The sequence below is a fragment of the Bos indicus x Bos taurus genome, chromosome 9, assembly GCF_003369695.1.
Source record: "Bos indicus x Bos taurus breed Angus x Brahman F1 hybrid chromosome 9, Bos_hybrid_MaternalHap_v2.0, whole genome shotgun sequence".
NCBI lineage: Eukaryota > Metazoa > Chordata > Mammalia > Artiodactyla > Bovidae > Bos > Bos indicus x Bos taurus.
Window position 1 is genome coordinate 69944599 of NC_040084.1, and position 21630 is coordinate 69966228.

At 41.0% G+C, this 21630-nt stretch overlaps 2 protein-coding genes across 14 annotated transcripts in view; one reads left to right on the forward strand and one right to left on the reverse strand.

The window, feature by feature from the left end:
* Positions 1-9448: 9448 nt before the first annotated feature.
* CCN2 (cellular communication network factor 2) lies at positions 9449-12810 on the reverse strand. The gene is made up of 5 exons (XM_027551564.1): positions 12419-12810; positions 12081-12303; positions 11516-11767; positions 11182-11393; positions 9449-10806 (listed from the first exon to the last, which is right to left on the reverse strand). Exons 1-5 carry the CDS (start codon positions 12482-12484, stop codon positions 10510-10512), a joined length of 1050 nt encoding a protein of 349 aa, XP_027407365.1. The 5' UTR covers positions 12485-12810; the 3' UTR covers positions 9449-10509.
* Positions 11749-21630, forward strand: part of LOC113898430 — a 276016-nt gene continuing 266134 nt past the window's right edge. For 4 of the 13 annotated variants that reach the window (XR_003512644.1, XR_003512642.1, XM_027551567.1 and 1 more), the window contains exon 1: positions 11749-11879. Coding sequence is in view for 4 of the 13 variants with exons in the window: in XM_027551567.1 (XP_027407368.1) it covers positions 11799-11879 (81 nt within the window). In the remaining 9 variants the exon portion in view is untranslated. Of the gene's footprint in view, positions 11951-12555; positions 12636-21630 lie in introns of those variants that run through there. The other 9 variants (XM_027551568.1, XM_027551569.1, XR_003512646.1 and 6 more) reach the window with 6 other exon arrangements.

A 21630-nucleotide genomic window follows, 5' to 3' on the forward strand; every position in this document is an offset into this window, starting at 1 on the left:
CCAGGCTCCTCCATCCATGGGATTTTCCAGGCAAGAGTACTGGAGTGGGGTGCCATTGCCTTCTCCGTTGTTTTAATAAGATAAAGGAAAATTATTGTTTTTCATAAAATAGTATTTGCTATCCATTTGTTTGTCTGTATCTGTTGAAATGTACCACACATAATAAAGTGTTGATAAGACTGATCTATACATCAGTGTCTCTTTTGCAGTCTCGTACACAGGGTTATTGTTACCATCTTTCTAAATTCCATATATATGTGTTAGTATACTGTATTGGTGTTTTTCTTTCTGGCTTATTTGGGAGAATGGCATTGAAACATGTATAATATCATGTATGAAATGAGTTGCCAGTCCAGGTTTGATACACAATACTGGATGCTTGGGGCTGGTTCACTGGGACGACCCAGAGGGAGGGTATGGGGAGGGAGGAGGGAGGAGGGTTCAGGATGGGGAGAACGGGTATACCTGTGGCAGATTCATTTTGATGTTTGGCAAAACTAATACAATATTGTAAAGTTTAAAAATAAAATAAAATTAAAAAAAATAAAGTGTTGATAAACCTTATTGCTGAAGTAGAACTTATAGAATGAGAAGCTATTTTCTACAAGGGACTTTAGACACCTTAAGAGCTTGTTGTGCACTCTAATTAAATGGTATTTATCAAGTCCCATTGAGTATACGTCAAATATATAGTTTCATGGTTTCTAATAGTTAGCTTCATTTTGGAATTATGTTTCAATGAAAGAGCCTACTGATAACCTAATAAAAAATGTTGGAAAAGATCAATCTGTCCTCTGAGATTTAAATAAAAGTTGGTATGAGTACATCTGATGTTGAAAGGGAAATCCAGTGTCTCCCTAAGATCATTGTGCAGTTTGAGAAATGCTTACAAATAATTCTAGCTTTGAGTTTCTATCTCCACTAATTTCTCAATTTCATTTCCCATTCATATCAAAAGGGCTGTAGTAGTTTTGTTATACTGGACTTGTTATATGCACTATACATTATCTTTCAGGAGCTCATTATCTGAAATATTAAAAGGAAGGCTTTTCCCCCTGCAATATAGTGATGACTGTTTTTTGTAGACAATTTGGAAAGTCTAAAATATTACGAAGATGGAAAAAATAACCCCCAGATAATCCCTTTTAATGTCTTGGTAGCATTCTTTTAAAAAAATTGCCTAAATCCATTTACTTATTTTTAAATTTTTCAATTGAGATATCATGTACATATAAAAAATGTATGTGAAGTTTTCTTATGCTTCCACCTCCAAAATGACCACTATTCTGAAATCCATCACTGTTGATTAGTTTTGCCTATTATTCAATGTCATTGTAAGTAGAAACATGCAGTGTATGTGATTTGTATGTATTGGCCTCTTTCATTTAGTATAATATCAGCAGTTCTTTTTTATTGATATATACTAGTCTATTGCATGAATATTCTATATTCTACCCATTCTCGTGTTTGGATCGTTTTCAGCTTTAGGGATGGATAAAACTGCTTTCAGAATTTTGCATGCGTGTATTGCTCATTCTTTTGATCTATACCTAGGAGTAAAAGTTTTCTATGTAAAATGTTTAGGTTTAGCAGATTCTACCAGACAGTTTTTTAATGTCATTATGCTTATCTAAGTTACACTATTAACAGTGCTGACAAAGATTGTATTAGAATTTGTTAACCTAATGCAAGTGTTAATTTATTTTACCTTCTTGAGACATAAATTCTAATTGATAGATGATATTTCATATTTCTTACTAATTTTTCTTTGTCTTTTAAATATCAAAGGAGATCAAACCACTCAGTCCAAAGGAAATCAACCCAAATAGTCATTGGAAGGACTGATGCTGAAGCTGAAGCTCCAATACTTTGTCCCCCTGATGCAGAGCTGACTCACTGGAAAAGACCCTGATGCTGGGAAAGATTGAGGGCAGGAAGAGAAGGGGGTGACAGAGAATGAGATGGTTGGATGGCATCACCAACTCAATGGACATGAGTTTGAGTAAACTCTGGGAGCTAGTGAAGGACAGAGAAGTCTGGCATGCTGCAGTCCTTGGGGTCACAAAGAGTCGGACACAAAAAGTCTAGCAACTGAACAACAACAATGTAGAAGAGAGTCTCTATGTCTATTGCTTTGTATCCTGTATTTAGATTTGGAATCTGACAGTATTTTAAGAAAATATTTTATGTTTACCTTATTTTTAGTCTTAGCAACAGTCTATATATAATCAGTATGATTCATGAGATAAAATATAGCTATTGTAAATTTATAGAAGAAAAATCTTCCATGAATTTATTTATGGAATTGGAAAATGAGGTAAGAATATACATTGAATTTACATGAAAACATGAATTCTGTAGAGTCTCTATGTGTGTTGCACATGCTCCTAAGCACTTGGAAAATTAAGGAATAGTGACTTGAATGGCTTAGTTATCTGTTTTTTTTTTTTTTTTTTTAACAGAAGTATACTTGATTTACTATAATATATTAATTCCTGTTGTACAGCAAAGTGATTGAGTTATATATATACATACATTCTTTTTTATATTCTTTTCCATTATGGTTTATCATAGGATATTTAGTCATCCATTTATATATTGTGAGCTGTTTATCTAAATTTGAAATTATGAAAAACTTGAACACTTTGGCATATCCTTTGCTACTTTTTTTTTTTTTATTGAGGAGTTAAAAGATTTGTTTTTAAACTCTTTTTCTGATTATAAAATATTGCATGTTCATTTCTGGAAATTTGGAAAATTACAGAAAATTATTTTAAAAGAATATGAAATTGTTTTAAATTGATTATCATATGATGAATACTATGAAGAGATTAATTTCTTTTAAAAGTCATCTATGGATTATGTCTCGGAGAAGGCAATGGATTATGTCTGGGGTTGGTACAGATTGGACCAATCTCTTCTGAGGCACTGTTGGTTATGGAGAACAAGGATATGACACAGAAGTCATCATGGAAACATTCAGTTCAGTTCAGTCACTCAGTAGTGTACAACTCTTTGCGACCCCATGAACTGCAGCACGCCAGGCCTCCCTGTCCATCACCAACTCCCAGAGTCCACCCAAATCCATGTCCAATGAATTGGTGATGCCATCCAACCATCTTATCCTCTGTCGTCCCCTTCTCCTCCTGCCCTCAATCTTTCCCAGCATCAGGGTCTTTTCAAATGAGTCAGCTCTTTGCATCAGGTGGCCAAAGTATTGGAGTTTCAGCTTCAACATCAGTCCTTCCAGTGAACACCCAGGACTGATCTCCGTTAGGATAGACTGGTTGGATCTCCTTGCAGTCCAAGGGACTCTCAAGAGTCTTCTCCAACACCATAGTTCAAAAGCATCAATTCTTAGGCACTCGGCTTTCTTTATACTCCAAATCTCACATCCATACATGACTACTGGAAAAATCATAGCCTTAACTAGACAGACCTTTGTTGACAAAGTAATGTCTCTGCTTTTTAATATGCTGTCTAGGTTGGTCATAACTTTCCTTCCAAGGAGTAAGCGTCTTTTAATTTCATGGCTGCAATACCCATCTGCAGTGATTTTGGAACCCAGAAAAATAAAGTCAGCCACTGTCTCCACTGTTTCCCCATCTATTTCCCATGAAGTGATGGGACCGGATGCCATGATCTTAGTTTTCTGAATGTTGAGCTTTAAGCCAAGCTTTTCAGTCTCCTCTTTCACTTTCATCAAGAGGCTCTTTAGATCTTCTTCACTTTCTGCCATAACAGTGCTGTCATCTGCGTATCTGAGGTTATTGATATTTCTCCTGGCAATCTTGATTCCAGCTTGTGTTTCCCCCAGCCCATCGTTTCTCATGATGTACTCTGCATAGAAGTTAAATAAGCAAGGGTAAATATACACCCTTGATGTACTCCTTTTCCTATTTGGAACCAGTCTGTTCCATGTCCAGTTCTAACTGTTGCTTCCTGACCTGCATACAGGTTTCTCAAGAGGCAGGTCAGGTGGTCTGGTATTCTCATCTCTTTCAGAATTTTCCACAGTTTATTGTGATCCACACAGTCAAAGGCTTTGGAAAATATTATGTTTAGTGTATAATGAATAGATTCCTTATGATCATCAGATGACCAATTGGGTTTTTTTTCTTTAATTGTCATAATGAGGTAATGAATTTAAGTATAGATGATAGGCTTAATACACAGTGATTTTTATTGTCCTAAGAAGCTCAAATTGCCTCATCTTTAGTAGGAGTCTCTTCAGTTTGTGTCTTGAATCCTTTCAATACGTTCTTAATCGTCCTTGTGAACTTCATTATTATCTAATATATAAAGGTATTCCCTGCATAATTGTTTTTAACTTACACATTTCTTGCTCCAGTCCTGGAATCAGCTGTTCTCCAAGAAGCTCTGGTTGTTTTAGTGGAAAGTAACATTACAAGGGTACAATTTGGGCCTAGGGATGCTCATTGTTTTTGAGTTCTCATTGTAGTTTATCCAGTGAGCAGATGTAGCAAAATGTATATGTATATATACATATATATATAATTGTGTGTGCTTTTTAAAAATGATTTTATGTATTCATTTATTTTTGGCTATGCCAGGTCTTCGCTGTTGCATGGGCTTTTCTCTAGTTGTGGTGAGGGGGGATCCTTTCTAGTTGCAGTGCACAGACTTCTTATTGCAGTGGTTTCTCTTGTGAAACATGGGCTCTAGGGTATATGTGCTTCAGTAGTTGTGGCATGTAGGCTCATAGTTGTGGCTCCTGGACTTCAGAGCACAGGCTCAATTACTGTGGTACACAGTGGGCTTAGCTGCTCTGCAGCATGTGGCATCTTCCTGGATCCGGGATCGAACCCATGTCTCCTGCATTGGCAGGCAGATTCTTTATCACTGAGCCACCAGGGAAGCCTTGTGTGTATGTTTTAAAAGATAAAATGCATCATAAGTTTATGCTGATATTTCTAATCCAAATTCAGGACTACAGAATCTAACTTAACCACTTAAAAAAATTTTAATTGAAGGATAATTGCTTTACATTATTGAATTGGTTTCTACCAAGCATCAACATGAAACAGCCATAGGAACTTAACCAGTTTTATATTAAATCTGTATTTTCTGACTTTCTCACTAAGAATCCCAGTATTCACCACTGCTAAGGATAGTATTAGAATGTCTATAGATAGCATATTCAAAAGCAGAGACAGTACTTTGCCAACAAAGGTTCATCTAGTCAAGGCTATGGTTTTTCCTGTGTTCATGTATGGATGTGAGAGTTGGACTGTGAAGAAGGCTGAGCACCGAAGAATTGATGCTTTTGAACTGTGGTGTTGGAGAAGACTCTTGAGAGTCCCTTGGACTGCAGGGAGATCCAACCAGTCCATTCTGAAGGAGATCAGCCCTGGGATTTCTTTGGAAGGAATGATGCTAAAGCTGAAACTCCAGTACTTTGGCCACCTCATGCGAAGAGTTGACTCATTGGAAAAGACTCTGATTCTGGGAGGGATTGGTGGCAGGAGGAGAAGGGGACGTCAGAGGATGAGATGGCTGAATGGCATCACTGACTCGATGGATGTGAGTCTGAGTGAACTCCGGGAGTTGATGATGGACAGGGAGGCTTGGCGTGCTGCGATTCATGGGGTCGCAAAGAGTCGGATACGACTCAGCGACTGAACTGAACTGATAGTGGTTAATTTTCTTTAACCTGCATTATACACTCCATAGTCTCAGAATAGCAATACCATCACCACTTCAACCAATGAGAGCGTGCATGTGTGCATGCATGCGTGTGTGCTCAGTTGCTTCAGTTGTTTCGGACTCTGCGATGCTATGGACTGTAGGCTGCCAGTCTTCTCTGTCTAGGGGATTATCCAGACAAGAACACTAGAGTGGGTTACTGTGCCCTCCTCTAGAGAATCTTCCTGACTCAGGGATTGAACCTGAGTGTCTTATGTTTCCTACATTGGCAGGTGGGTTCTTTACCACTAGTGGGGAAGACCCTACCACCAAAAAAGTAGTTGTGTGTGTGTGTGTGTGTGTGTGTGTGTGTGTGTATGTGTATGTGTTGGTGAGTGTGTGTCATATGCTACTTTTATTCTCTCCCCAAACCTTTATGGTTACACTCTACACTGTCAGAGTATATGGCTGCTGTATACTGTACTTCCTCCTCTTTCATCTTTATTTAGTCTTTCTTCTAAAGATAAGCTATATTTAATGGCCACCACCAGTCCTTAATGTTATCATTTCTCAGACATTTTTGCTTTTTGAGCTTCTTGTCTAGTAGGCTCTTTAGAAAAGGTTCATAAGAATAATATGTCCTGAGATCTTATATGGTTTTAATGATTTGTCTGTGTCCTTTCTTCTTCAGAAGAAAGAAGAACTGTAGTGTTGGTGGCTCAGAGGTTAAAGCGTCTGCCCACAATGCGGGAGACCTGGGTTCAGATCCCTGGGTCAGGAAGATCCCCTGGAGAAGGAAATGGCAATCCACTCCAGTACTCTTGCCTGGAGAATCCCATGGATGAAGGAGCCTGGTGGGCTACAGTCCATGGGGTCGCAAAGAGTAGGACACGACTGAGGGACTTCACTTTCACTTTCTTCTTCAGTATCAGTTTTGAAGGATAAAAATTCTTTGGCTCACATTTTCTTTCCTTCAGTACCTTAAATAAGTTATTGTAATTTTTCTGATATGAAGTGTTGCAGTCATTATCAGAATGATGAATTACTTTTACTTACAAGGTTCATGTTCTTTTTGCCTAGATGTTCTAACAATTTTTTCTTTTTCTTTATATTCCATCAATTTTACTAGAATATGTCTCAATGTTGGTTAATTTTATTAGTATCTTCCTGTATCACTTTCAAATCACTTTTTATTTCAGTTTTCTTTATTTATAGTTTTTGGGTTTTTTCTTCATCAGGAATTCCTACTATCCATATGTTGGACCTTCCTTGCCTATCTATAATATTTATCACTTCTGAAACTTTTAAATTTTTTATTTAAAAAAATCTTCCTCCTCATCAACTTCTCTTCTTAAGGAATTATCTGTTGTGTTTGTTCACCCTTGTGTCCCATATAGTTTTCTAACATTTCTTTAATTTCTAATTTCTTCTTGAAATTATTTCCAAGTTTTACAAATCATTTATGTTGCTATTTAATGTCATTAGTCATTTCCTTTTAATTATTTACGTCTAGTGTTATTTTCTTAATGTTCTGTTGAAACAGTAGATTATAGTTTTGGCATGTTTTCTGGACATGTATTTCTGGCAATCTCCTTTTATCTGTAGAAATGCTATTCTATCCCCTATTATTATTTTTTCATATAATATCTTCATACAGATTTGGCTGTAATGATTTTGGTTTTCTATTTTTTATGCAAAATTATTTTTCCTGAACTTTATTTAGGAAGACAGCTTGGTTTAAATAGCTTTTCTAACTACACAGAGTTCTCTCTTTTATTGTTTTCCTGTGTTAAAAATATGGCCATCTGCTTCTTGAGCTTTTGAACTTGTTTTCTTCTGCTTTTTATCCAGACCCTTCTTTCAGAATGTTTTTGTTGTTTCTGACTTAATTTTGATTTTACTCCTAAGAATGTGGAGTCCTCCCTTGGGAGCCAGGCTTGGTTTGTAACTTTTATTGGAGTGGGCAAAACAAAACTCTTACCAGTTTCACAAGGTATCCTCAGATTGATCTATATTTCACTGCTGGCTGTTTTGAAGCTCTCCTCTTCTCAGATGCATCAAACACCCTGTTGTACTCCTTTGCTTTTTCTCACATTTTATTCTGACATAATAAAAGTCATGTAGTTGATGATTTCCCCCAACACATATCTTAGGGTACAAAGGATGTTTTGCCAACTAATTTTGTTATATGTCTCATGGTGTTTTGATTTCGCAATCTAATTTCTGTTTTTATGTGGAAATTTGGAAAATCTTAAAATCTATGCTTCCATTATTACTTCTGTCTTCCCAGAATTCTCAAATTCCTTTTAAAACAGTCAGGTTCATTTACCATGGCCCTTCATCTTTGCAGCTAGGAGTCAACTGACAGAAAGGAAATGTAAACCAAACAATGCGCTCTGTGTTTGTGTTGCGTGTGTGTGTGTTTGCATGTGGATTTATTTGGGGAAGTGGGGCACAGCTACTGGCGGGGTTGCTATATACGTATGTGGGTGTATTCTAAAAGTCCAATGTTTTGGCCAGAAATACTTTTCACATTTTGAACACGGGAAGTTTTCCCTTTGGTTTGTGGCATGGGCTCTGTTTGTAGAACTAGCCTTTTTTTTTTTTGGATGTATTTTTGTCTCTTGGAATGACACAGGCACTACAGCATTGCTAATTACCTTGTGATGGCTTAGTCTGTCTGCAACTATTTTTTTCCCTAGAATCCACAGCTATTCTTATCTAGAAAAAATGGGCTTCCAGTTGTCCCTGGAGTATTCCTTTTGTTTGCCACTTATGTTAGTTGATTTTTCAGTGGAGACCTGGAGAGATCCAATGATCACTTCCATGTAGGTCTTCTTGAACAATTTCATTTTGTCAAACTACTTAATGAACTATTGATCTTGAGATCTGATATAGTGAAAACTTGGGGAAATGGGAGTTGGTTTTAAGGCAAATTTCTATAATACAAATGAATGGAAGGTTGGCTTATCGTTCTTTTCGTACTTATGCCATCATCTATTTGTGATTGGTTATCATGGTAGCTGAAAGCAGAATTATGCAAAATAATAAAAAAATAATTTTTACAGATTTAATAGTAAGATACTGAAGCTCAGAAATAGATCTACAGTAAAGCATACAAATTCAAAAAAATAGTTAAAAATCTTCTATGTCTAAGGCACATGTAGGCTAGTTTATGATGATGGGTTGGAAATTAAATGCCTACAACAGCAGAGATATATTAAATATAAACAGAACCGAGGATAATAAAACAGAGATTGGTAAAAACATATAATCTGAAGAGAACTGAAGTATTTATAAAGTACTGTGAAGATAATGGAGAAGGCAATGGCACTCCACTCCAGTACTCTTACCTGGAAAAATCCCATGGACGGAGGAGCCTGGTAGGCTGCAGTCCACAGGGTCGCTAAGAGCCGGACAGGACTGAGCAGCTTTACTTTCACTTTTCTCTTTCATGTATTGGAGAAGGAAATGGCAACCCACTCCGGTGTTCTTGCCTGGAGAATCCCAGGGACGGGGGAGCCTGGTGGGCTGCCGTCTATGGGGTCGCAGAGTCGGACACGACTGAAGCACCTTAGCAGCAGCAGCAGCAGTGAAAATAATGAAAAATGCCTGTGTGCTCAACAGTGTGTATGCCTGTAAATTTGTGACACCTGATTCATTGTGAAATATGTTTATGTAAAAATCCTATTGAAGGGATCAACCAATTGATAAGAATAGATGAGAAAAAGATATTTAGAAAATTATAAGTGCATAGTTTTAAGACAAAAACTTCCCATTTAATAAATGAAAAACCAAGCCCTTTATAGAAAAAATATATACTTTATTTTCAACTAGAAAGGTGCAAACATGTAACTTTTGGTCACACTCTCAACAAATAAACTGTCCAAAAAACAGTCATAGTCAAAGTAGAGACAAATGCTTCCAGGTGGAAAAACCAATCAGCTATACAGAGCTACTCATTTTTAATAAAGGTCATTTGTTCGTTAAAAGTGAGGCTACCACGTTTCCAACCTACAGATCAGACTTTGAAGGACATCACTGCCTCACCTTCAGCAAACAACCTGTTTGGATGGACTGTTGCTCCAACTGCACAGAAATTCTATTTGAATATCCATTTCATGCTTTGAATTATCAGACAAGCTTTCCGTCCTACCTATGGTGTTCAGAATTGAGGCTAACACTTGAAATATCAAAGCATTAAAAACATAAACAAAAAGGCACAAACAACTTTAAATTAACTTAGATAACTGTACAAATATATATATATACACACAATATTTACAGTATCAATAAAAAAAAATCTGGCTTGTTACAGGCAAATTAGCTTGCCACAAGCTGTCCAGTCTAATAGACAGAATTCTGATTCCTGAACAATGTCCTTGAATCAGAATGTCATAGCTGAATCTGCTGTTCTGACTTAGAGACGAACTTGACTCAGCCTCATGATGGCTGGAGAATGCACATCCGAGCTGTTGCTGGAGCTATAGGCAGATCAGTGAGCATGCTAAAGTTTTCCTTTTCAGTGACACTCCAAATAGCAGTCACATCACTACCCCTAAAGATGACAAGGCTTTCTACTGGCCTCCTCCCACTGCTCCTAGCATACATGCTGGCGCTGTGCACTAATACAGTCCTATGATCAAGTCTCAATTTCTTCAAACCAGTGTCTGGGGTTGACGGACTATTCGTTTGAATATCACATGGCACAGTATTTTGAATTTGGTGGGAATTTTTCTTTTCCCCAGTTAGAAGCACAGATTTAAATAACTTGTGCCACTGAAATCACGTGTACACAAAAATGAGATGTGAATCGATTCAAGTGACAGCCTAAAATGTTCACGTGTCTCACTGTCTCTGGCTTTAGGCCATGTCTCCATACATCTTCCTGTAGTACAGTGACTCGAAGATGTCATTGTCTCCGGGGCAGTTGTAATGGCAGGCACAGGTCTTGATGAACATCATGCTCTTCTTCATGACCTCCCCATCAGGACACTTGAACTCCACGGGAAGGGTGGTGGTTCTGTGGGGGGTGCAGCACCGCCCGTCTGTGCACACTCCGCAGAATTTAGCTCGGTATGTCTTCATGCTGGTGCAGCCAGAAAGCTCAAACTTGATAGGCTTGGAGATTTTGGGGGTCCGGATGCACTTTTTGCCTTTCTGAGGAAGACAAGAGAGGAGAGAAAAATCAATGACTCTGCAAGGGGTGTGGCTTTCTTCAACTTCTGTGTGTTCTAGTCTCTGGGGCATTTAACTTCTGTTTATATTTTGAGGAGGGAAAGTTTGAGTCTCATTTGTCAGTTTTCCAAAAATAGACATGGCCTCTTTGGGGGTGTCTTGAATGAAACAGGGCTGTGGAAGATTTTCTAGTGGAAAACTGGTGGTTTCTATTAGGGAAAGTCTCATCCCAGTAAAACAGCTCAATGATATTTTTGGAGATAACAGGCCTCTGTAACACGGGTGATAAGAGACCTAGCTGTAGGCCAGTCCACTCTTGTTCCATGACCAGGAGTCAATAGAAACAGAACACCATACCTTAATGTTCTCCTCCAGGTCAGCTTCGCAAGGCCTGACCATGCAGAGGCGGCTCTGCTTCTCCAGCCTGCAGAATGCGTTGTCATTGGTAACCCGGGTGGAGATGCCCATTCCGCAGGTCTTGGAACAGGCACTCCACTCTGTGGTCTGGACCAGGCAGTTGGCTCGGATCATGGTTGGGTCTGGGCCAAACGTGTCTTCCGGCCGGTAAGCTACGAGAGCAGAGCACACAAACACAAGGTAAGACGCCAGGCTAAGTCACTTCCCCCTGCCCTCGGCCAAGTCAGGACTCGGCCCCTGGGGGAGAATCACGAGGATTGGAGGCTCAGCTCACCTGCGAGCGCAGGGCCGACCACGGTGTGCTCCTTGGGCTCATCACACACCCATTCCTCGCAGCATTTCCCGGGCAGTTTGACCCTCCGAGGGAAGGGGCAGTCGGGGCTGGGCAGGCGGACGTCCACGCTGCATAGGGGCACGCAGCCCACCGACCCGTCCAGACACGTGCACTGGTATTTGCAGCTGCTCTGGAAAGACTCTCCGCTCTGGTACACAGTTCCTCCGAAAACGCAGGGGGCACCATCTTTAGCTGAAGGAGAGGAAGGGAAAAGGGGGGGTGGATGCAGGAGGGGTCAAGCATCATTCTGGAGCCTCCAACAGGAAGCGCATCGGGGATGGGAGCCAGGAGCTGGGCTCCAGGGGTAAGGCTGCAAACAGCCGAAGGGGAGGAAGGGACCCAATTCGAGCGGCGTTATTTTCCGGTAGCGGGAAGGTGGGTGTGAGGGACGAGGTCATCGACTGTCCTCCCCCCGCCCCCCCAACCCGGGACCCCAGTGTTGGGGGGGGGGCTCGGGGCTCGGGGCTCGGGGAGGTGGGGAGGGGGCGGGGGCTGCAGGTCTTACCGGTGCACACGCCGATCTTGCGGTTGGCCGGGGAGCCGAAGTCGCAGAAGAGGCCCTTGTGCGGATCGCAGGGGTCGCGCTCGGTACACAACTCGCTCAGCTGCTTGGCGCACACGCGGCAGCAGCCGCAGCCGTCCAGCACCAAGCTGACGCCGGCGGGGCAGCGCGGCGCCGGGCCGGCAGGGCACTGGCACGGGGCGCTGCAGTCCTGGCTGGAGGCGGGCTGCGGAGGGAGGCGGCGGTCAGCCGACGCACGCCCCTCGGCGCCGCCTGGCCGCCTTCCCGCCCTTCGCGTCCCTCCCCCCGGCGCCGGCCGCCGCGGGGTCTCCGGTGCTTACCCGGCTGCAGAGGGCGAGCAGGAGCACGAAGGCGCAGCGGACCGGGCCCAGGCCGGTGGCTGACATGGTCGGGGCGCTGTGTCCGGCGGGCGGCGGGCGGCGAGAGGCGGCTGGCCGGGCGGGCGGCGCAGGTTTGGGCCGGAGGCGTGGGCCGGGGCGCGCCGGGCTGCTGTCTCGGGAGCTGTCGGCCGGGGCGGCTGCCGTCGGACTGGAGGAGGTGGGTCGCCGGCGGTGGGAGTCGCACTGGCTGCCTCCTCTCAGCGGGGAAGAGTTGTTGTGTGAGGCCGGGGCGGGCGGCCCGAGGCTTTTATACGCTCCGGGCGGCCCCGGTTCGCCAATGAGCTGAATGGAGTCCTACACAAACAGGGACATTCCTCGCATTCCTCCCCACCTTCCTGCCTCATCAACTCACACCGGATTGATTCTGACCCCTTGACACTCAGCATTCCTCCCGTCTGAAAAAGCTGGCACACTCCAGCTCACCAAAAAAAAAAAAAAAAAAGGCTCAGTATTTCCAGCCACCAAATAGGATTTTTCCCTCCTTGCCTCTTCGCACCACTCCTGATTTATATCATTTAAAAACACATCGGCAGTGATTTTATTATTTTTATACCACTTTTAAAAAAAATACCACTCATTTCTGTTTAAATCCTTTGTAGGAGATAGCTGAGAAAAGGCTAATAGCAGGGATTTCTGAAAAATTCGAAAGGGTTTCCTTTTTATTTTTTGGTAATGATTTTTAGTTTTAGAGACTGTCTGCCTTTGAAAGTCTTCAGAGGGCACAAGAGGGGTTCATTGTATTTAACTGCTTGAAATCCACAAGAAGCAGACGCATACCTGCAAATCTCTGAATTCCATATGCTGGGGATGTAGGAAATTGGTCATTTGTCGCATGAAATAACGTGGGTGCCCATGGCCAGAGTAGAAAGAGAATAAAGCCAGGGGCCTGAGTAAGGATGCAGTTCTACGGAAGAGATTTCCACACTCTTTCTTCGTGTTCTCTTAATATGTAGCAGTTTTAGTGTTGGGTGCATAGAGAGGGAAAAGGGATGATTGGGCATCAACATTTCCAGGAAAAATCGGTCTGTTGTTATGTCAGGACAACTGATTCTGTGCTGGGTAGGTAGAAGCCCTGGGTGTTGGGATGTAAAAAGGGATGGGAAGACAGGAAAACCTTACAGGAGGAGACTAGCATGAAGCTTGGGGTTTACTTAGGGAGTTTTAAACACAGTCATGGGTTTTTGAAAAATGAGTGATTTTTCTTATACTAAAACCTATAATCTTTGAATGTGAATTGGACTTGGTTTGTCTGGCAGTATTAAAAAAAAAATCCAATTATATAACAAGAACACTGTATACCATTGTATTTGGTTGTAAACTGAGTGTCAGTAAATAATATATTTTAGTGACTCTCCACACACCTATGAATAGTGATTGTTACTTCTTATTACCCTAGGAGCCTGAAGCCTAATAGAGTTAGATTAGATCAAGGCAGGAACAGGTTTTATTCCCTGCGCTCCTGTGCAGATGTCAAATATGGCCAACAAAATCTAAACATATGTCCCTTTCCTAATATTGCTATCTAGCTTCACTAAGGAGTCAGGTAATTAACTGTGCTTCCTTTTAGAATCTATAGTTTAGTTGCTTGTTTGTTAATAACTCCAGTTTCCATTTTATGGAAAGAGAATGATTCCAGGGCTATGCCATTTTTTCCTATTGTAATGTCACATTGTTTGATGCTGGTGTTACCCATGAGCAGATTCGTTTTAGCCATTGATTATTTTGTGTATAGGTTGAAGATTAACCTGTCTATTTAGGATGCAAAAGCAAGCTTTCAGGACATTATAGATTATAATTTGAAAATAGCCTGTTTAAACAGGCCACATTTTTTTCAAGTTTCATTTTATTCTGTTGAAAAAGAGCCAAGAAAAAAATAACTAACTTCAGCACAAACCGCATCATCTGTGCACAATTACCTTGTTAAGCAATCCACATGTTGTACAGTGTAGTTGCATGTCAACAATGTGAATGGCCAGCCAGCGATGGGGGCCTCTGAAGCTGAGGAAGAATTTTCATCATTGTTATTTAATGTTCTTTCCAAGCATTCCTCAAAGAGAAGAGGCCTTAAAATTTCCTATTTAAAGAAGGAACATTCCAAGTTATGTTAATAGCCACATGTGTATTAAAGGTAACTTGGTCCCCAATTTTTTCTTCCCCTGTGGATGATTTTAAAAGTCTAAAATATGTGGGAAGCCACAGTGAAATCTTTCAAGACCTAAACCTCCAATTATATCTACCACTAATGGCTGGAAAGGTGTGGTAGATGGGGAAGGGTAGGGATGAGAAGCTGGGACCTCACCCAAGGTGGCCTGCGGCCTAGGTCATGAGCTCTCGTGGCTTGCAGGGTGAGAGAGCTGGGAAAACCAGTTGGGGATTTTTGAATCCTCTAGAGGTCCTAAGAGCCACCACCACCACCAGCTTCATGTCCAGCAGAGTGGAGACTCATTCATGGAGGGGCTAAATTGCTAGACTGGGTTCCAATTGGGTGACCTGGGTTGTATTCTTGGAACTGCCATTCATAAATTTTAGGGAAGTCACAAGTAGGAGTCATATTCTTAAGTTTTCACTTATAAAGTGGTGGTAATAATAAGAATATTTTATTTCATAGGGTTTAAGTATAATTAGATTATAGTTTTCAGAGAATTAGTGCTTTATTTATCTTCCTTGATTTCCTGTTTTGCCACAAGCACATAACAAGTATATTCCTGTTCTGCTGTGCTGTTAAAAAAATATCAGGTCATATTATAAAAAGAATTTGGTTTTACTGTAAAATTCACGTGGTCTTTTGAAGTCTCAAAAATCCATGCTATGCTATGCTAAGTCACTTCAGTTGTGTCCGACTCTGTGCGACCCCATAGACGGCAGCCCACCAGGCTCCCCCATCCCTGGGATTCTCCAGGCAAGAACACTGGAGTGGGCTGCCATTTCCTTCTCCAATGCATGAAAGTGAAAAGTCAAAGTGAAGTCATAGTTAGCTCCAATTGGATAGTTTTAATATTGGCTGAGAGAAGACAGCATATTGAAATATACAGAACATGGAATCTCAGAATAGAAAAACATGCTCTGCATGTAAGGTTAGATTGGGGCTTTATGATCAAAACTCTTTTGAAAGATTTAAAACAAAAGATTATGAAGAGAGTGACTTAAGAGGGAGAGAGAAAGAGTGAATACACCCAAGACATTCACAGACTCAAAAGTATGTTTATATTGTGATACAGATCATCTGGTGTCAGGAAATTCAAAGGGAAAGGCTGACACTCTGTCCTTCACTCATGCCGTGGAATCTGAATTCTTGTACTATTATAAATGACTCAGCAAATGTTTGTGTGTGCCTGGGCGGTAAAGTGGAAATAGTGGCTTCTTACAACTTCTTCCAGCTCTGACTTATCCCAGGGCTTTTGACTGACAGCAGGTCAGAAATGGAAGAAAAAAGTTCTTTGAATTTGTGTGCAGAATGGTTAAGATGCACTAATTTTGTCTTGTAAGCAAGTGTTTATCTGGCCAGTGCTTTTTAGAGAGCATTTTTTTTCCCCTGGTAAAATGAGGAATTCACTGAGATGGCCACTGAGTCCTATTTACAGAGCTATATAAGGTATGCGTGTGTCTACTCAGGCATCCTTTGTACAGGTCGTTTGGTTAAGGCTTGTAAGATGTTCAGCTGCGGATGTACTACATTCCTTCTTTTATGTTCTTTGTTGTTGTTTTTTTCCCCCCCTAAAAAAAAGATAAGTTACTTGATCAGGTATCAGACATAGAGAAAACCTGGCAGGAATACAGGAAAGTGGCCAGACTTGGAGTGTTTGTGTACTTAAAGAAGGAATCTTGCACACTTCAACTTTCAGTCATAGACATTTTCTTATAAGAGCAAGCGGGAGTCTGTGCCAGCCCTCAAAGCGGAAATCAAAGCTCCCAGGGAATGTGACTCAGAGCCAAGACCCGTACGCAATGCATACACTGAGCTGTCAGATTTATAGGTAGTCTGGCCGTATAAGGACATCTGGACAGGGAGCGATTTGTCGTGGGTTGGGAGGGGCTTATGATTTTTCTGACATGCCTCAAATCCAATCAAGTAAATGAATTCCAGCAAAAAAAAAAACAAAAAAGAAAAGAAAAGAAAAAAAGGTGTGCCAGAGGCTTTTGGAAAAATAGTAATAAATATTATCCTAAAATCTTCCGGGACCCTGGCGTGGCTTACATTTCCTTGTATTTGCTTAAGATGAAGGTTAAAGAGAGGGCGTACTCCCTGGGAGTTCAGAGGTGGAAAAGAAGCACGGATGTTTACTATTGAAATGACATTCATTTCCTTCATGCTTTCCTCTCCTTATAATTAGTTCTCTGATTTTCTGAGGCTATTTTCTGATGCAAAGGTATTTGTCAGAAGGTAGTCAAGACCGTTCCATGTGGTCTGTGCTTTATGTTTGCTTGTTCATTTACTTGCTGGTAAATGAAGTTGAGGGTTAGAGGAGTGAGGGAAGTAAAGAATTTTTTTTTTTTAAATATGCTGTTTCCTTCAGTTTGCTATTTGTCTCACTTATTCTGTTCTTTGAATGAGAATCCTGTGTAGCTTCTAGTCTGCTTGCATTAGTCTGAGATGGTGCTGGAGATTACAGATGCTTCTACATGGAGATGTGTCTCTCTAACACTTTTCCTGATAGGTTAGCAACACAAGTGTATTGCCATAGCAACCTGGAGTATTTACAACCCTTAGGTAGAGTCTCCTAGATACTTAATGGTGATAAGTGAGTAGGAATGAAAAGAATGGGGGTAACCATTTTTTCAAATGTGTGATTGGGGAAAGGAAATCAATAGGTTTAAGAGGAAGATAGAATTTAGATGAGATCATTTATTTCAGAGAATGGGAGTAAGTGAAAGGATAAATATTTTGAGAAGACTAATGTAGAATATACTTGAATGTGTTCTTAGAGATTTTGCTGGAGAGCGGGAAGGTGGGGGCAGATGAAGCCAGAGCCATCAGCTCGTGCTTTGAAATGTCCTCCTACCTCCTATCAATAAGCCTGAGGCCCCTTCTCAAAATTTCAGGGCTCCCTGGAATACTTTTTGAAAATCATTAGGTAGGACTTAGAGAACTGGCTAGGCTTCCCAGGTGGTTCAGTGGTAAAGAATCTGCCTTCCAAGCAGGAGACTCAAGTTGGATCTCTGCGTTAGGAAGATCCCCTGGAGCAGGAAATGGGAACTCACTTCAGTATTCTTGCCTGGGAAAGCCCAGAGACAGAGGAACCTGGCAGGCTGCAGTCCATGCATGGGGTCACAAAAAGACAGACACTACTGAGCGACTAAACAACAACAACAACAACAGAAGAACTGGCTGGGAGCCTGGAGATGTGACTTCCACATCTGCTATTTACCTTCCGTGGGGGCTCAGAGATGGCCCTGATCTCTGAGTACTCAGTTTCTCACCTGCTTGTAGTATTTTTAGCCTAAGGAGACCATGTTTATGAAAGTACTTTTATAAAATGTCTGGCAGCTTTAAATGTACCCATCTCTTCTATCTTTCAGTGGTTCTTGCTCTTCTTAGGACTAAGTCCAGCTGAGCCTTGATTTTTAAAAATTCCATCACAGTTTGACTTAACACCATTTATCTTTGCAGGGATTTCTGAGTATTAAAGCTGTGTGAAAGCTTAGAGAAAATCAAATCTGGCTTCTTCATTTTTTAGCCTAGGTGCTCAGAATTGGTAGAGACATTTAACAAATGAACTTTCATGTAAGAATATCGAATGTAAATATTCAGGAGACAACTAAAATTTTATTATTTCCTGTATCCATGATGTTTTCTTTAGGTTATTTATTTCTCAGAAAGCCAAGATGATATTTTATGCTTAACATCATGCCACATACATTTTACACTCTACATATATTTGGGCTGACTTTCTTCTTTCATTTGGTTTATAATGCAAACTGTGCTACCATGAGAATGACAAGCAGATTTTCAAATTAAATGGGAACTGGTAGCCAGTACATTCTAGACTATTGAAAACTAAGTTGTTCAAATTTTCCAAAGAGTTTCTAAATATTCCCCTATGTGTGAGTTTTTTAAAAACTGTGCATATGGGAATTGTATATTAAAACCTAGACAGATGGATAAGGCTTTTTGAAAAGGTATCAGAGCTGCTAGGTCAGAGCTTACACCATTAAGGAAGAAAAGCCACTCTATTAAAACTCTTGACACCATCAGATTTGAAGTAAATGTGAACTAATGCATTGTTTAATTTGACATTAGAATGCACAATGGCAATTTTGTCTGATCAATTTAACAGGAATGCTTCTTAGTGCTCTGTCCGTGTGCCTGAAATGGATACCCTCTATGGCTATATTGCCTTGTGTTTATGTAGAAATTTTAAATTTACAAAAGCCCTTTTACCTAAACGATCTCGCTTCAACTTCATAACAACCCTGTGAGGGATATTGTTCCCATTTTGTAGGTGAGGAAATCAAGGTCCAAGAAGATTGAGTAACTATATAAGCTTGGACAGAGGTGGAGCAGGACATGTGAATTTAAATTCAATTTTAAAGGGAATACCCTACCTCTTCTTGCAAACTCCACTGCTTCTTTTCTTCACTTTTTATATACACTGATCTCTGAACAGTGCATGTTCTTAAAATAGTTATTTCAGAGCTTCTTAAAACTCTTGAAGCACACACCCTAGAAGGCATATAAAACACTGTGGGATAATTAGCAGAGTTAGCATTATGTTGCTGAGATAAGCATGAAGTAGAAAGATAACGTTTACTGATCTGTGTTAGGAGAGACTCTTGGGCTTAGACAAAGATTTTTTTCCCGGACAATTAAGATTTTTGTGATTTTGCTGTGTAGGCAGATGTGTTGCTTCTTATCCACTAACAAACTAATGTAGCTAAAAAAGGAAACATGAATCAAGATGATGGGTATGCTCTGGGAGGCTTAATATCAGGGTGTGTACTACTGTGACATCAGCTTCAGCCCACACTGAAAATGTTCAGTCTCTAACTCAGTGCTGTCTTGTTTAGGCTGGGACTAGGACCAACCACAGGCATCAAAAAAATATCTTCTTGAATAGTTGCATCATTCCCTGATAAGCTACCCATGTGAATAGATGCTATGACAGAGTCTCAGGCCATGAACACTAAAGTGGTGTCTACTATAGACCGATTTTTCACAATTATTACTTAATAGGTATGTCTCAGCGTGTTATTAACATACTGCTTATTTTATGAACTTCATCTTCAGTGAAAGTGCACTTTCCTCATATTGAATCCAGTGTGCATTTCAGGCTTACAACTTTCCCCTTCTTTCTCTAAGGAATGATATGATTTGAATCCTTTTGAGTTTCATGTTGTCAATGGAATGAGATCCGTGTCATCACCACACATGGCAGAGATTAAGAGTGTTGTTGTCTGGGAGTGGCAGGTTTGTAATGCGGGGATTTTCTTATTGACCCATGTGTGTGTATAAAAGCTAACAACTGCAGGATAAAGTTTCATGTAACCATAGACTTAACTTGCTCATGTCTGGAAATATTTTACCATTAAGCCGTTTCTCACGTATAGATGATGAAAGCTGATTTTGTCCAAATGAATCTTTGGTGGTATCTTCGTCATTTCCCACCGCTCTCTGTTGATTCTTCTTGCTCATTTGTTTTACCCAGCTGTTTCCAAATGTGGTGGATTCCTGAGACTCCCACTGCTTGCTTTCAACACTGTAGGTAGGAAGGCAAACTTCCAGCCTATCTTCACATAGACTGTGAACCAATTTTACTTTGCAGTGAGGTGAGGCACTGCTGGGCACTGTGCTGGGTGCTGTGGCGGGTGCTGTTGTAGTAGAACTGAGCACAAAACCCTCCCTCTGCACAGGCCTCTCCTCGCCAGTCCAGCAGATTTTACCAGACCAGCTTATGGAGGAGCTGCCAGCCAGCGGCTGCCACGGCATGGTGGTACCTCTTATGCTTCTCTGGTGTTCTCTTCCTGCTCACGGAAGCCTGGTCTTAATCTAAAGGGGGCTCAGGAACTCCAAATTCCTGTATTGCTCATGCGTCACATACAACTTTCCAGGAAGGAAAAATGACCTCTTATTGAGTAGAAGTGGAGAAGGCGATGGCACCCCACTCCAGTACTTTTGCCTGGAAAATCCCATGGATGGAGCAGCCTGGTAGGCTGCAGTCCATGGGGTCGCGAAGAGTCGGACACGACTGAGCAGCTTCACTTTCATGCATTGGAGAAGGAGATGGCCACCCACTCCAGTGTTCTTGCCTGGAGAATCCCAGGGACGGGGGAGCCTGGTGGGCTGCTGTCTATGGGGTCGCACAGAGTCAGACACGACTGAAGTGACTTAGCAGCAGCAGCACTGAGTAGAACTGGCAATCTGTAGACTTCTGCCTACAACAACTGCCAAGGACTAGGGGTTTCTCAGACTCTGTGAGGGCAGGTGACCAAGTCCGTTGAGAGTGCATCAGCTGGTGGCCTTTTAGAAAAGCACTGCTGAAGGTCACTTGCTTAGGCTCCTTCTTTTTAATGGCAAGGATGGAGGTAGGGAAATTTTACTGTTCTGTTATTTTAGGCAGCCCAGTATTCAGACAAGCTTAGGAAACCAAAGGGAAAAAACAAAGAAACCAGTAGCATGTTTTAAAAACCCTTTGGTGCTTACATTTTAAGATCTCAAGAATAAAGCCTACAAAGTAAACTTGATTTGTATTTAATTAAAGATGATTTTCAACAGTTCTTTTTTTGAAAGTTAAAAATGTAGTTTACTGAAAGATACACATCTTTACAGCCTTCCCAGGTGGTGCTAGTGGTAAAGAAACGGCCTGTCAATGCAGGAGACTTAAAAGATGTGGTTTTGATCCTGGGTTGGGAAGATCCCCTGGAGGAGGGCATGGCAACCCACTCCAGTATTCTTGCCTGGAGAATCCCATGGATAGAGGAGCCTGGCGGGCCACAGTCCACAGGGTCACAGGGAAAGACTCAGACATGATTGAAGCGACTTAGCATGCATGCATGTGTCTTTACAAAGAGTAATGGCAAACAGTCCAATTTAGAAGTTTAAATAAATGTAGATGATTTTAATACTAACAATATATATATAAAGCTGAAGTCACTGCCTTTGAATAATTTTTGATATTCTAGTATGAAATTTTATTACTTTAAGTAGGTTAATTCTA